This window comes from Dendrobium catenatum, unplaced genomic scaffold (genome assembly GCF_001605985.2).
Source record: "Dendrobium catenatum unplaced genomic scaffold, ASM160598v2 fragScaff_scaffold_1125, whole genome shotgun sequence".
NCBI lineage: Eukaryota > Viridiplantae > Streptophyta > Magnoliopsida > Asparagales > Orchidaceae > Dendrobium > Dendrobium catenatum.
In genome coordinates, this window is record NW_021319587.1 from 2,147,249 (window position 1) to 2,163,368 (window position 16,120).

General features: G+C 35.7%; 1 protein-coding gene across 1 annotated transcript; it reads left to right on the forward strand.

Annotated features, from left to right (window-relative positions):
• Nucleotides 1-6,962: 6,962 nt before the first annotated feature.
• LOC110095584 (60S ribosomal protein L4-1) lies at nt 6,963-10,283 on the forward strand. The gene is made up of 3 exons (XM_020821186.2): nt 6,963-7,542; nt 7,797-8,369; nt 9,973-10,283. The coding sequence occupies exons 1-3, from the start codon at nt 7,000-7,002 to the stop codon at nt 10,084-10,086; spliced, it is 1,230 nt and encodes a 409-aa protein (XP_020676845.1). The 5' UTR covers nt 6,963-6,999; the 3' UTR covers nt 10,087-10,283.
• Nucleotides 10,284-16,120: the final 5,837 nt, after the last annotated feature.

Below are 16,120 nucleotides of genomic sequence, written 5' to 3' on the forward strand. Positions count from 1 at the left end.
AGAAGTGAAATTTATATTTGATATTTTTTTATAAAAGTTATATATATATATATATATATATTATTCTCAATAATAATTTTTATTTAAATAAGTTTAATATTTTTTATATCGTTGCGCCCCTAGCTCGATCGGAGTTTAACCTTTGAATCGTAAATGTATCATTTCATCAGTCAATGCTCGATCTTGTTTTGTAAATCTCGGTTTTTGTTATATCTTTTATATCAGCAATGTGTTTTATCCTACCTACTCAGTTAAGTAGCTATATAAAAAAAAAATTGCTCTGAAGTTCTTAAAGATGAAAGTATTCATCTCAAAAGTACTAAGGAGTGATTGCAATGAAAAATCAAATGCGGAGAGGAGCAAATACATACTTACACTTCATTTGGGACGGCTTTCTTATTGATTCTTAAAGTAATTTTTTGCAACATGAAATTGTTATAAAATATGCATTTTGCACATCCAAAGAAGAAGCATTTAGAGAAGAAATGTAGTCGAGAACTACATTTATGTTTAGTCATCTCAACAGAAAGGAAGCCACAACTAGAATGAGGTTGGTTAAAATGAAAAAGGCTGACATCACATTCAAAATACAAGTGAAAAACATTCATTGCAAGTATTGAATAGAGAACATATAGTTTTAACCAGAGTGTTTCTAGCAATTAGAACATCAGCACTTTTGATCCCTCCCATAATAGCCGGCCAATCATAGTTGGAAAATCTAATGGTAACTCATTTGTGTCAAATTTTCCTTCCCCATATCACCCTTTGCCAATTTTGATTTATAAAAGCTATAAAGTCTTTGAGCTTAGGCTTTAGGTTTCCAGAACACACAATAAGAATTGAGAGGTTGATAATAAGAATGGTCAATATTTTGTTTCATAAATGAGCATTCTAACAGCTAGGTAGTGACCAGACATTATTATTAATTACATCAAAGAATTTCTCATTATAAGATTCTCAATTACTGAAATTATTTGTACACCCACGACTACTTGTACAGGTACACATTTGCAGGTATCTTGTAGGTTACGTTCAGGCCGAGTGAAAGGAGGATCCACTCCTCTCTCAGAATGGTGCGTTCGAGGGACTCGCTTAGGAGCTAGAAGGAGATTAACTCTAGAGCACGACGAACTAGCATGTATCACATCCTCAAGGCAATCGTTTCCCCATTGGGCGGGGGCTAAATTTGAAGTTCCTCTCTCAGCCAAACAGATCACTATCCATCTAAGCAATAATCAAGTCTCCCATACGAGATTTATCCAACAGGACAACAACATGCATCACCTCTCTCATATTCAAAAACTATGTCTAGATGTTACTCTCCCCTCCTCATAAAAGCATGGTGATTCTAGATCATCCTTTGACCTCAGCAGGCTTTCCAATCTCAATTGCCATTCCACTCGGCACCAATAGGAGACTCACTATAAAGTATTGAAGGGATGACACTCATATCCCATAACTTAACCTTTGCATGATCTTGAACCCTATAAAAGGGGGAGGATGGGGGAAGATAAGGAGATTCTAGTACGATGGGTGAGGAAAAGAAATAATCTTTTCAGAAGAGATTTCTCTTTCATTCAAAGAAAAAAATCTTTCCTCTGGCAGAAATACAATGAATGAGAAAGAGATTATGCTAGAAAACATATAATCAACCCACAAAAGGTTGTATCATTTTTTCTTTTTCTTAAGCTTCATAGCGTCGAACTCTAACTTCGACTATTCTTATATATCTAACTTAGATAATAAAATTTTGTCTAATTCCTTACTTCTCTTAGATTCATCTCTCACATTCAAAATTCATTATATTCTTCCCATGGGTCTTTAGTCCACAAGTAGCATGAAGTATGACCATGTATCATCCATCAAATAAAATGGGATTCAACATCCTCTCAAGTGCGGTGAGCATGGAAGATGCTAAAGATCATAAAATCACTACCAACTAGGCAATCTGAAACCTTGGAGAATATTATAAACCCTGAATTCACCACTCAATGTGATTTGTAAGAAATGGAGTAGCGTTTCTTAAAATTTATTGACATCCTCGTCATCGCTAACCATCCACTACAAACAATCAGTGCGACTAAAGGTCTATCTGATTCTAATGCTCACCAAGAGCCTCTAAAAGAAGCTCATTCTTTAGATCCAACTTTCATCCTCACTCGCCCCAAGGTGAGGGACAAAAAATTAAGTCCAATAGCCAGGATAACTAAAGAAGCCAAATTATGATCGACTAATAATCTTCGGTGCAATGGTACCTCCCAAGTTTAAGGTATTCATCTCAAAACTTACCGAGGTAAAACTAATCTCATATATCATATAACTACTTTTGAATCTATCAATTCTCTCCTCAACATTAACGATGCACTCCAGTGTCATCTCTTCTTCACTACCTTGAACTATTCATTACTAAGGTGGTTCACTCACCTACCCAGTGGGGTGATCACCTCCTTCATCAAGTTCAAGTGAATGCTAAGGCCGCAATTTTCTAGTGCCAAAGATCTCCCAAAAACTCACAAATCCTACTAAAAATGAGACATAAACTAAGGGAGTCGCTAAGAAATTGTGTACTATGATTTCAAAAATACATGCTAGACATAAAATACCTTGAAATGGCAGTCACCCAAGTAGCCCTGACTCAGTGGCTGAAAAAGGTCCCTTTAGATACACACTAGGCTTGTAAAAATCAAAGATGTGATAAAGTTGTTGGAACCCACCAACAGTTATGCCAAAGCTGAGGAATAGATCGAGTGGACGAATCCTCCTCAACCATCTCATGTCATAATGTCATTACAAGGAAGAATCTCCCCTCAAAGAAGACATGAATTCAGTCTTAGGAATGAAAAAATTGAGGGTCAAACCTTTGGCGTAGCCAACCACACCTCAATCCATATGAGGAACCAACACGTCCAAGATTTCAAAGACCAGAATCACCATCATTACTAAGAACCATAGAAACACATGGAGATGTCACTAATTAACTTCAAGAATATCCTGCCTATACTCTACTGAGAGTATGAATGGTTGAGCTTATCAAGGTAATTCATAATAAAGAATTATTCTGGCATCCACCTCTTATGAGGTTTGGTAGAGGCTAAGATACATCATGATACTACACATTCCATAAGGATTATGTCCATTGCATCGAGAAATGCTGACACCCTTGCAACCTCATCAAAAAATTCATGCTTGTCAATTCGGAGTGACTATAAAAAAAGCCCCACTCAAAGAAGGAACCAACAAGCCAAGGAGAAATCAATCAATCCACGTCAAGGGAGTGGCACCCTTAATTACAGGTGGCAATCTAAAAAAACACCCCTGCACTTTCGAAGAAGCCAAGAATTATTGAAGTCAATACAGTAGCATACTCACGATTCGATGATAACACAATAATCACTTTCAGTAGCACGGGTGACCCACAATGATGATATTATCATCACAACCCTAATCGCTAACTAATCAGTAGTATTATGATAAACACAAGGAGTTTAATGAATATAATCTTTTAAGTAGCTTTTGGCAAGATGAGAATGATCGCCTCTCAACTCAACCCTATCATATGATCTCCTTTGGGATTCTCAAGGGAGCACAACAAATTGAATGAATCATCATCCTACCAATATCCTAGGTGAACAAAATCATCAATACATCTCCATGAAAGATTTTATCATGGTCGACGCGTCTACCCCTACTACTTACAATGGCATATTTTGTAGGCCACTACTGAATACCTTCAAAGATGTGGAATCTACATATCATGTCACTATCAAGGTTTTGGCCAATGGAGAATATGTCACTGTTAAAGGCGACCTATCCAGGTCACATACCTACTACTTATGAGCAATAGGTTTGGCTGACAGCTTTAACAAGATTTTTCAGCTATTCATGAAACAATGATCAATTCTTGAAGCAACCAAAGTCATCGAAGAAGTGCTGGTGATAAAAAATGCACCAGGGAGATCTTTTAGTAGAGAACATTAAGATGAACTGATATAAACTCTCTGTAACAACCTTAAAGTGTTAGCAGGAATGGAAATTGGTATGCTCGACTTTGATGATGAGGTAATATGTCACAAAATAAATGTCTAAAGGGGCTCCCGCCCCATCAAACAGAAGAACTGAAAACTACCACTATACTCATAGAACCTATCTAGGAAGAAGCAAAAAAATTATTCGTCATAAACTTCATCTAAGAAGTCCAATAATCTGATTAACATATGGAGAATGTACATAGATTTCACAAATTTGAGCTCAACATATCCCAAGGATGGCTATTCACTAACAATGATTAACACTCTAGTTGACTGCGGTGGTTTATCCCATCATGAGTTTCCAAGACACTTTCATTGATTACCACCAAATCAAAATGTACCCCGATGATTGCAAGAAAACTACTTTCATCACACTAGAAGGGCTGCATTACTACAAAGTCATGCCTTTCGGGTTAAAAATACTGGGGTGACCTATCAGAGAGTGATGGATAAAGTTTTCAATGACTAAATGGCAGAAACATTAAAGTCTATGTAGACAATCTTCTCATAAAAAGAAAATCTCCTATCTAGCACATCAAAGACCTATGAGGTACTCTTCACACTCTCAAAAAGTACAACATGAGGCTCAACCCCTAAAGGCACCTTCAAAGTAGGTGCACAAATATTCTTAGGGTTCTTTCTAACACCCGACGGGATCGAATCAACCTTAACAAGGTACAAGACATAATTGAAATAAAAAAGCCCAAAATCACTAACGAACTCTAATGGCTTACTGGCTGAATTATTAGACTCAATTATTTCATCTATCAACTAGGAGAGAGATGCAACATTTTCTTTAAAAATCTTAGGAGCCACTACCACTGCCGCCACCTCCCCTGCTAACCACCATCATTTTTTGACTTTGCATTACATTCATTGCTTCAAAAACAAAAAAAATTATTCACTTGTATTTACTTTTAATTCATCCAAACAACTCAAAGTATTCCTTTTACTCTACATTCCCTTTACATTGTCTTCCTTTTTTATCCAACTAAACAACCCTAAATATATACTTATACATGAATTCATGGGTTTTTAATAGGTGGCTACCAAGTCATAATACAGACACTCAACCTCAAGAGGGGTTCATTTGAAGGCGGTTAGCAAACCTAACTCACATAAACCTACCAAAGAGCTAACCTCGCACATGTAAAATTAGAAATCCCTTGTTAGGCAAACAAATTACCACTTGTTGCTACCTCAATCACTAGTTCTACTTTAGAGACTTTATCTTCAAGCTCACCAAGCTTAGCTATAGGAAAGTGCTTACTAAGGGGTGTCACACATCATTTAACACTTACTGCTCAGCCTAAAGCTCTCCACTCTAGTCGCATCTTGATAGCAATTCCCTTTAATGCACCCAAGATCTTGCACACAAGACGTAGCAACACCAAATCGCTTGCTAGTTGTGGGTCCCCCACATGTCAGGACTAGCTCACAAGTTCACCAGAAACCTACTCGCTGCTACCTAGCTCACCTGAGGGGAGCTCGCTAAGAAGCCCATTGAATTCTCCCTCCTTCGAGTAGTCAAGGGGCTATACAAGCCTAGATGAGCATGAGTTGTAAGAGTATTCCATGTAACTTGTAAATTTTTTACTTTTTCTATGTGTAGTATTTTCTGTAGTAATCAAAATCTTATAAATAAGGGGTGATGAGGGACAATTTAGAGGATAACTCTAATATTTCTCTTTTAATGATAGTGAATATCAGCTTATTGGAGACATATAGATCTTTTTATCTACTATCCCTATACTCTACATTCTTACATATAGGTTCTAGATCAATGAGTAGACCTACTAGTAATGTTGGGTATCATCCACGGAGAAATTTGGATTCAATAGAAAAGTATTATATAAATATATGTGAAAATATTTAGGTAAAATTGATTTTATATGACTCATAATGCACATAACTATATAAATATATATGATGTTTGTTTTCATGAAATAATATGGCTGAAAGTTTGATTTAGACAATAATACATTCTCTTGATATATTACTTATTGAAGTTAAAGTCCTACAAATTGGTGCAAAGTGGTTTGAATTCAAATTTGACTACAATAATATTTGAACCTTATTGTAAATCATGTTTAAACTTGATTAAAGTATAATTCAAATGTGGTACTGAACTCTCACAGTTTGAACAAGTTCGCACCTAGTTCATGGTGGCGCATGAATAAAGAAGGGAGTTCATGATGGTGTGCTTAAAGGCAAGCATCGACAAACTTATGCCAAGTAAAGTAGATGAGATTATAATTGAATTTCTAGGAGCATGCATCGACGAACTAGTGGCATATGGAGGTGAGGAGTTTGTGATAGGGTCGCTAGGGTTAAGCATGGATAAACTAATGGTATGTGGAGAGGGGTTTAAACAGGGTCATCATGACAGTTTTTACCAAATTGTCAACATGTGCGCAAATTGTTGCTATGGGCAGACATCAGGTAATTTACAACATGTAAAAGAAAAAAGTAATTAATGAATAATGTTCGAAGTGAAGTTTGAATCAAGGTTCAAATTCAAAATAGTTCGAGCTAGTTTTAAATAATTTAAAGTTCAAAGATATTATAAGATATTATTCCTCATTGCAAATAATTGCATCCAAAACAAATATTTTATATTTTCCTAAGAAATAAATAGCATGTTAGTTCTTCACTCAACAAGCATCATGAATTTTATGAAATTTAGTTTCTTAATAGGCATACATATTAGTGAAGACATACATATAAATATATATTTTTATATAAATCAAATTAATTTTAAATAAAATCAATCAAGTTGAGTCAAATATAATTTCAGCTCTAATATAGTGTTAGGAAAAAAATAATTAAAAGAAAATCGTAAAATATTTCGGACTAACCATTCCGGTCACAACCCATACAAACCTCACCCGGCTGCTCAAAACCCTAACTCTTTCTAACTATAAATACCAACCCCCACTTCAATGTGCATGCCCAACCCCCGCTCTTCCTCATGGCCGCCTCCAAGCCCATCACCCGCCCCCTCGTCTCCATTCAAGCCCTCGACGGCGACATGGCCACAGATTCTGATGCTGCCTCCCTCCCTCTGCCCGACGTACTACGCGCCACGATTCGCCCCGACGTCGTTCGCTTCGTCCATGATAACCTCTCCCGCAACAAGCGGCAGCCCTACGCTGTCTCGAGGCGCGCCGGCCATCAGACCTCCGCCGAATCTTGGGGAACCGGCCGTGCTGTCTCTCGTATCCCCCGCGTTCCTGGCGGTGGAACTCATCGAGCCGGCCAAGGAGCGTTTGGCAACATGTGCCGTGGCGGCCGAATGTTCGGCCCCACTAAGATCTGGCGCCGATGGCACCGCCGCGTCAATATTAACCAACGTCGGTATGCTGTTGTTTCCGCGCTCGCTGCAAGCGCTGTTCCCTCTCTTGTCCTTGCTCGCGGCCATCGGATCGAGTCTGTTCCGGAGATCCCTCTTGTTCTCTCTGATTCTGTGGAATCCATTGAGAAAACCTCATCGGCAATCAAGATCCTGAAGCAGGTTTTAATCAGCAGTTCCTTCTTGCTCCTGATTGATATTTTGTTTTTTATTTTATTTATGTCGGGAGTTATTTCACCTGAATTTCTTCCTTTCGTTGATAAATAAGATAACCCTAAAGATTGGAATCATATAAATTTTCGTTTCTGATGCAAGATATTTAGTAGATTGAATGGAATTTACCTCCCCTTTTTAAGAATAATTTCAATAATTGCATGAAATGTCAGTAATCAACTAAAATTTGAATGATCTGCCAGGTGGGAGCTTATGCGGATGCCGAGAAAGCCAAGGATTCGCTTGGTATCCGTCCTGGCAAGGGGAAGATGCGCAACCGGCGTTACATCTCTCGGAAGGGCCCTTTGATCGTGTATGGAACTGAGGGATCCAAGATCGTGAAGGCATTTAGAAATCTCCCAGGGGTTGATGTTGCTCATGTTGATCGTTTGAATGTTTTAAAGCTGGCTCCTGGTGGTCATCTAGGGAGGTTCATTGTTTGGACTAAGTCAGCTTTTGAGAAGCTGGATAAGGTGTTTGGCACCTTCGAGACCCCTTCAGAGCTGAAGAAGGGTTATGTGCTTCCTAGACCGAAGATGACTAACGCTGATCTTGGTAGGATTATTAATTCTGATGAAGTTCAGTCTGTTGTAAAACCAATTAATAAGGATGTCAGGAGAAGGACACTGAAGAAGAACCCATTGAAGAATCTGGCCACCATGCTGAAGTTGAATCCTTATGCCAAGACGGCAAAGCGGATGGCTCTTCTTGCTGAGAAGCAGAGGGTGAAGGCTAAGCAAGAAAAGCTCGACAAGAAACGGAGCTCGCTTACTAAGGTAATGTTATTTGGTTTGATTTTTTTTAAGTTCGGCTGTACTGTCTTTTTAATTTCATTGGCATATTTTTTATTGCCCGAGTTGAAAATGATTTAGTAGTTCGATATAATATATTTCATCAAGTCAAGTTAATCTGATGATTGCTAGATAATTTTTGTTATTTTGAAATCGGGAACACTATTTAGATTGACAAGTAAACCCAATTTTAATTATCTCTATGATGTAAATTAAATAAAAGTGTTCTGGCAGCTTCACTTTCACGGAGCTGCTCTTTTATACAGTATACCTTCTAGGGATATGTATATATTGTAATATGCTAGTTTTATTTTTGCGAGAAGCATTGCTCATTGAAATTATAATAGCTCAATGTACTTTCCTATTTTAATATCTCAATGATGGCATAAGGTATTCTGATGTTTTTCGGTTAGCAGTTCTGTCTTGTAACACTTTTGCATTTTAGTGTTTTACTACATAATTTTCTGTTATTTATTAATTTTCATTTATACATTGAGTTTATCTTCTTTCACAAAACGTGATTTTGCATGGTGATTAGTTTCTTATAAAATCCTTGTTTGCGTATAATAGGGCTATAAATAAGTTGAGTTGAGGTTGTGCCGGCCTTGATTTAATTAAGTTCAAGCTCAATTCTCTAAGTTTGAGTGAATTCATAAGCCGGCTTCTTTATTATGAAAGAAGATGATTTTGATAGTAATATGATAAAAAAAAGAGAAAGTATAGTAGAAATAATAAGAAAATACTTGGTTTAAGAAAGAGATAGAGTTTTAAATTACTTTTATTAACTTTGTACTTATAAATTTAAAAATTCATATAATTATGTTATATTGTATATATATATTAAAGAACATGCTTGATTGCTAAACATATATTTTGTTATCTTTTGTATACTTTCACTGCATCAAATATTTGTTTTCTTGAGTGATATTGAAGTTTACACCTAGCTCACTCAATTTTTTTTTTCCTTGCTCCCTTCCCATAGTAGAGCATCCTCTAAAGATTTCTTATGTCTTTTTGTATTGGTTTTTTAATTCTTCAAGTATTCGAGTTTGTTCTTCTGATTCTATTTTCGTAGAGTGACAAGTGATTCCTATTTTGTTCGTTTGGACTGTAATGTTATATTTTCGTTGATTTATTAGGGTTTATTTAGTTGAGCAAAAAAATGGAGTTTTACAATTGTTGTGACTATTACTGATTTGGCCTCTCCAGAAAGTTCAAATAATAGAGTCCAGGGTTTAGGCATTACGATTTAACCTTTCTGATTGGGAAAGCTCCTTTTCATCTTGTAAATTTTTGAAAATTTAGAACAAAGCTATTTTAGTTGAAAATATTTGTTTTTATGTTGTATAAAGAATGAAGGCTTTCATTGAATTTAGTCGATACAGTTGATTTATAAATCAGCTTAAGGTTTTTTAATGGGTGGAAAGTTCATTTTCCTTTCAAATGGTTCCGACGATTCATTTGTCTTTCTATTGATTTGATAAATTTCCTTTATTTATTTATTTAGTTTTTTGAACTTGTTTCCTGCAAATCTACAATGCTTATGCCCTTGTAAAATGAATTGAAAGTGTCATGGCATTTGTTATAGGAGGAAGCTGCAAAGGTGAAGGCTGCTGGCAGGGCATGGTACAAGACGATGATATCGGATAGTGATTACACCGAGTTTGAAAACTTCTCCAAATGGTTAGGTGCGACTCAGTGAGTTAAGTTAGTTCTTCTCAGCAGCACTTTTTTATGATTTTATAGCTCTCTGCTATCTGTTTCTTTTAAATCCATGTTGTTGACAAGTTTAGAAGAGTTTTTGAATGTTCGAGTCCTAAAGATTTTTATTTTGTTTCATGTCTTATCAGACCGTTGTTGTTGAATTATGCTTTATCTGTGATGTCGTTATATTCTCTCTCTCTCTCTCTCAGTTTAGTGGTTTTATCAGTTTTGACTTGGAAAAAAATATTGCACTGTATGATATTCGGGTCAATCCAGTAACCCGAGTGGGTCGGGTTCTGATTGAAAAATCTAAATTATTTACAAAAATATGTTGGATTTGAGTTGACCCGTTTAGACCGGGGTTAATTGGGATTTGACCTGAATGTAGTGAAAGAGTGGAAATATATGATATTGAATTTTGATCCTTTTGACTGAATAAACATGTCGGGGTTGTCACCATAACTTAGTGTGTGTGGCACATTTTACTAGTACAGGCCACTACATTGCTTCGCATATTTAGCCAAATTTTTCTTAACTTGGATAAAGAGCACAAGCTTAATATTAATTTGACAACTTTAGGTTCATTTCTCCTTAGGATATTTTGATAATGAGGAGGAATTAAATGTGGCAATGTCATTTCCCATTAAAGAAAAATGCTGTTTCATTGGTTACATCAAAGGCTTTGAATTGTGAAGCTTCTTTCTCTTTCTTAACAATCTTTAAAAAAAATTTAAATTAAGTATATATACAAGCTTCCAAGTTTAGAATTTGATTTTTTTTTCTAGTTAGTCATAGCAAGGTTGGAACTATAGCTTTATTTGGAATGATTTTTTAAGTACTTTTTCAAGTAAATTTTTATATAAAATTTAATGTTTTTATATTAAAAAGTTACTTTAAAAGGTGATAAAAAGTCATTCCAAACAAAGTCTAATTGTATAAATTTATAATAAAATAATTTAGGATATCTAGATGATTTTTTTTGTTGCTTCTTAAAGTAATATTTTATGTAAAAATTATAATTTTTATATTAAAAAATCACTTTAAAAAGTCATTCCAAACAAGGCCTATGTGTATAAATTTATAACTATTGCGGTATGGAATATTCATGGTGGTAGAGAAGTATAAAGTTTAGCGTTTTAGTTTTGTATTAAGATATATAACAGAATCAGATAAAAAGAGTGTGCAGTATTAATAAGAGACATCAAGATTTTTATGTAAAAAACTTGAAAAAGGAGAAAAATCATGGGGCCTTACTCAATTCGAATGAATTCGCTAGTATTTGTAATTGATTACAAATGAGTAACTTTATTAGGGGGCCTAGCCTTGGCTTGATGTAACAAATATACATCATATAGAGTGTGTTACATGGTGGAAATAAGAAGAATCACTATTGATGTGTTTCTTTGGTAGGAAAGGCCAAGTCGGTGGGCGACGGATGTTAGAATGATTGTAGTTAGTGGGCGACATAAGTTGGAAGGATTGTAGTCGGCAGGCTATATATAAGTCGGAAGGACCATTGTCGATGCGCAATGGAGGTCATAAAGACCGTTGTCTGGCGACCGAGGTCGGAAGGACGACGTCGGGTAGAAGTCCAGCGATGCACAGAAGTCTAGCGTCAGATAGAAATTTGACGAATATCTAGCAACGGGTAGAAGTCTGGTGTCGGGTAGAAGTCCAACTGAAGTCCGGTGTTTGGTGGAATTCTGACATGGTGCAGGAATCTGGTGACGGGCGGAAGTCTTGCATTAGGTAGGAATCTGGTGACGAGCGGATGTCCGGCGTCATGTAGAAATTCGGTGACAAGCGGAGGTCCTATGTCGGGTAGAAATTTGGCGACGAGTAGAGGTTCGGCGTCTGGCAGAAGTCTGATGTTTGATAGAAATCTGCTAACGAGGGAAGGTGCGGCTTCGGATAGAAGTCCGATGTCGGGTAGAAATCTGGCGACGAGCAGATGTTCGGTGTCAGGTAGAAGTCTGGCGTTGGCTAGAAATCCGACGACAAGCGGAGGTCCGACGTTGGGTAGAAGTTTGGCGTCGGGTAGAAATCTGGTAACGAGCGGAGGCCCGACATCAGGTAGAAGTTCAACGTTAGTCGACGGCCGGGCAGAAATACGGCGTCAGATGGCATTCAAATTGAACTCCAGCGTCGATAGGTGACCGGGTAGAATTCCGGCGATGATCGAGGAAGAGTCTAGTGACATGAGTGCTCTCTTTCTTCTCTTCCTTTTCTTCCTTCTCTTCTTGCTTCCTTGCTTAATTCCAACATCAGTTGGTGATCGGGCAGGAGGCCGACGTCGGTCGGCCACCAGGTGAAAGTCCGGCGGTGGTTGACAAGGAGTCTCTTTCTTGCTTCCTTCTCTTATTTTCTCTTCTTGCTTGAGCATCCTTCTTCCCCCAATTTCGGGTCCCCTTCTATGAAAAATGAGGGGTCTATTTATAGTTTTCTAAGAATGACATGGCCAGTAAATAGGAGGAAGATAAGTTGTAAATTGCTAGTGGTTTGAATGGACGACCGATGTTGAATCCCTTTATCGTAGACCGTTTATCACGCATTTGAAGGCTCTAATGATATTAGAATTTGACGATCTTGGGCTCGTTGGATTCGTCTCGTCGAACCGCTCGATTAGACTATAAGCATGTCACGTTTATAAATCGTTTGATAATCCAAATTGTGGTTTAAAACTTCAAAATGAGCTTCAAAGTCCTTGAGTTGGACCCATTCAGGCTTGATTTGAGTCGAATTTGGTGTCGTTAGGTTTGTATTTTCGAGATGTTCATCTCAACTGTAAGTTTGCTGAAATCAAAGTTCAGATGGTCTCCAATTTAATTTTTTGAAATGTATCATCAAATAATTCTTATTAATGGTTGAGATTTTATTTATTAAATTAATGGTTAATATTTAATATTATGTACGTGGGAAAGATTTAATATGATTTACGTAAAGAACATGGATATCAAGGGTTAGCAGATGAAATGCCATATAAGATATAAAAAATGGATTTAAATTTATATTTTCATTTAAATAGTCATTAATATTCTAATAAAGAAAGAAAAGTTAGCAAGTCCAAAGTCAATTGATAGATACCATTGAGCAATAATACAATAATAACAACATCAAGCATTTATTCCACGTATACGTGGGGTTGAATATATGAATCTTTTTTTTTATCTTCGTGGTATCATATTAAAAGTTAAATTCAAACCTAATAAAAAGAGGTCATTTATATTATTTTCTAACCAAATTTTTTTTGGTCTATCTCTACATTTTTTAACATAGGCCAGATTTAATACATCTACTCTTCTATCTTGGTCATCAAAAGGCTAACGTTTTATATAACCAAACCATCTAAGGCAACTTTCTCTAATATTATATGCCATTAGAGTCACTTCAACCTTTTCATGTATATACTCATTTCACATTTTGTCTCTTAGAGTAAAGCTACTCACCTAGCTGAGCATCCTCATCTTTGCAACACTTAATTTAATTTTATGTTCTCTTTTAATGGCCAACATTTTATGTCATAAAGCATTGCAAGTCTAACCATCATCTTATAAGTTTTTCCCTTAAGCTCGAGGGGTACTTTTTTATCACATAATATGCCCAGTGTATTCCTCCACTTCAACCATCCAAATTGAATTTTACGAATGAAATGAATGCAAGATAAAATAGAACAATATCTTATAAATCATATAAAAATATATATGCATCAATGTCTATACTGATTATCTATATCAATTTATTCTTCTATAGTTCATCACATCTCAATCCATTCTATTATCAATCACAGTAGTAGTAATAGTTAATAGTACTAATGTCAGTAACAATATTAATATCATGATCAATAATGTTAAATAGTATTCATGATAGTAAACAATATTAGTGTTAGTCACAATATCAATATAGTGTTTTTAGTAGTGTCGGCATCTGTATTCAGATATTCAATGAGTGTATCTTAAGAGTATTTTGCTGCTGCACTTGTAACTCTCAATCAGTTGCCCCTTATAACCCTCAATCAATGTACTTCTTATAACTCCCTTCAAATTATATTAATCAATTGCCCCAATTTTTTTTAACTCCCAATCAATCTCCAACTCCTTATGACTCACAATCACGCGATCTTATGGATCAGTAGGATATCACGTGGAGTTATCATATCATGTATCTGATATCATTCAATACTTCATTTAAAATGTAATAAAATCATATCAAAATATTTAGAATAATCAAATCTATAACATATCCAAATTTGAATGATGAAAGCTTATGAAATCAAGAGATAATGCATTTTTGTCAAATTTAGGAGAAATAAAATTTGTAGAAATTAAAATTATTGAAAATAAAAATAAGAGATTAGTTACTTATAATAAATAAAATAAAATCTATAACAAAAATGGCTAACAAATATGATCAAAAGCTTTTTCTCTCTTCTCTCTCTTCTTCCTTTCTTTCAATTTCTTCCTGGCCAAGCAATCAACTGAGGGAGTTAGTAGGGTGAGGCAAGGATTTATATGGTCCAGCGCCAAAGGGCTCGCCAGATTAGCGCCAAATCGCTCTACTTTAAAATTTTCATATTTTTTTTTAAAAAAAAATTATTTCACATATTTGAGTTATTACATCAATTACTACTAAAATTATACTCCACTTAAACAAAACCCTTTAGAATTTAAGGTTGACCTCCATAATTAAACTTTTCCTTCAACTCCATCTCTAGGCTTATCTGGAACTTCAATGGATGATTGTGAAACCAACTAAAGTATGAAATAACATATCAAGATAGTGGTGAATTAGTGTTTTAAAAATCTTTTTCAAAACTTTTTAAAGTAAACAACCAAACTTAGTTTTAAAGCATAAGAAAAATTATAACTAAAAAAAAACGGAGGTCTTCCGACGGCCCGATTAGGAAAGTATATTTATCATATTTGACTTATGTTAGGAAAGGTAGAGGTAGACGTAAAAAGGCTTGGTTATAAAATATTAGAAATGACCTTTCTTTATTAGATTTAGATGAGAGTTTGACCCTTAATAGAACACAATGGAGAAAAAGAATTCATGTAGCCGACACTACGTAGTGGGATAAAGGCTTATTGTTGTTGTTATTTATAGAAAAATAAATAAAAATTTTATTCTTCTAACTTTTCTAATTTTTTTTTTTTTTTAAAAAAAAAGTCAACCCAAACTAACCAAGATGATTTTCGTGTCACAACAACCAAGGACAAACCAAAATGTATAAAGTAAAAGTAAAAAAAAAAACAAAACACTAAATAAAGTGTAGAAAGAAAAGGAAAATGCAAATCAGATTTTTATAGTGGTTCGGTCAACTTGATCTATGTCCACTCCCTGAAGTCCTCCTCTTGCATTAAACACTTAGTGACTCCCCTTCAACCCCTATAGTTAGGCGGAGAAGTTCTTACAAAATCACTTGCAGCTCTTTAGTGGGCTTAGAGATGAATTCACTTTCACCCTCCTAGTGAGACGGAGTATATAACTTCACTATCTCTCTCCCTTCTCAAAACCTCTCTTCAAACTATCACTTAAAGAAGACTCAACCCTTAGATTGCCAAAGACTTCTACAAACTCTATTGAGAAAGATTAAATAGTGGGCTTCCAACTTCCCTAGTAATTCAATTCTACTGACTATGATTGTATATCATATTTGATTGTTGACCTCATTTTTGTATGAGGTCACTATGACTAATCCAGAGCTTAGGATCTAATCCATACCCTATGATCAAATCCATACTTTCAAACCCAAAATCCAAGGCTAAAGGCTATACCCTGAAAGCCTTTTTCAAGGATTTTTCAAACACTTCAAGACCTGATCAAATGATTTCTGATTTAGAGTCTGTTAGTTGCATACTGATAGGACATGTCTCTAGATGCAACCCTCCAAATTTGAGCCCTTTCTGAGATTTTTAACCCCAAAAACTAAATTAAAATCCAAAGGCTGTAAAACCTTCAAATATTTATGACATATGCCACTGGACCTGCCACCCAGTGAATTTTGACCTTGGAGCTCTCTACAAAGCCTCCAA

What these genes read in the sequence shown, in the direction of transcription:
- LOC110095584 (XM_020821186.2), top strand. Translation starts at nt 7,000, where the DNA reads ATGGCCGCCTCCAAGCCCATCACCCGCCCCCTCGTCTCCATTCAAGCC. An exon ending in CAATCAAGATCCTGAAGCAG is followed by an intron (nt 7,543 to 7,796) that starts GTTTTAATCAGC and finishes ATGATCTGCCAG; the next exon opens with GTGGGAGCTTATGCGGATGC. An exon ending in AACGGAGCTCGCTTACTAAG is followed by an intron (nt 8,370 to 9,972) that starts GTAATGTTATTT and finishes CATTTGTTATAG; the next exon opens with GAGGAAGCTGCAAAGGTGAA.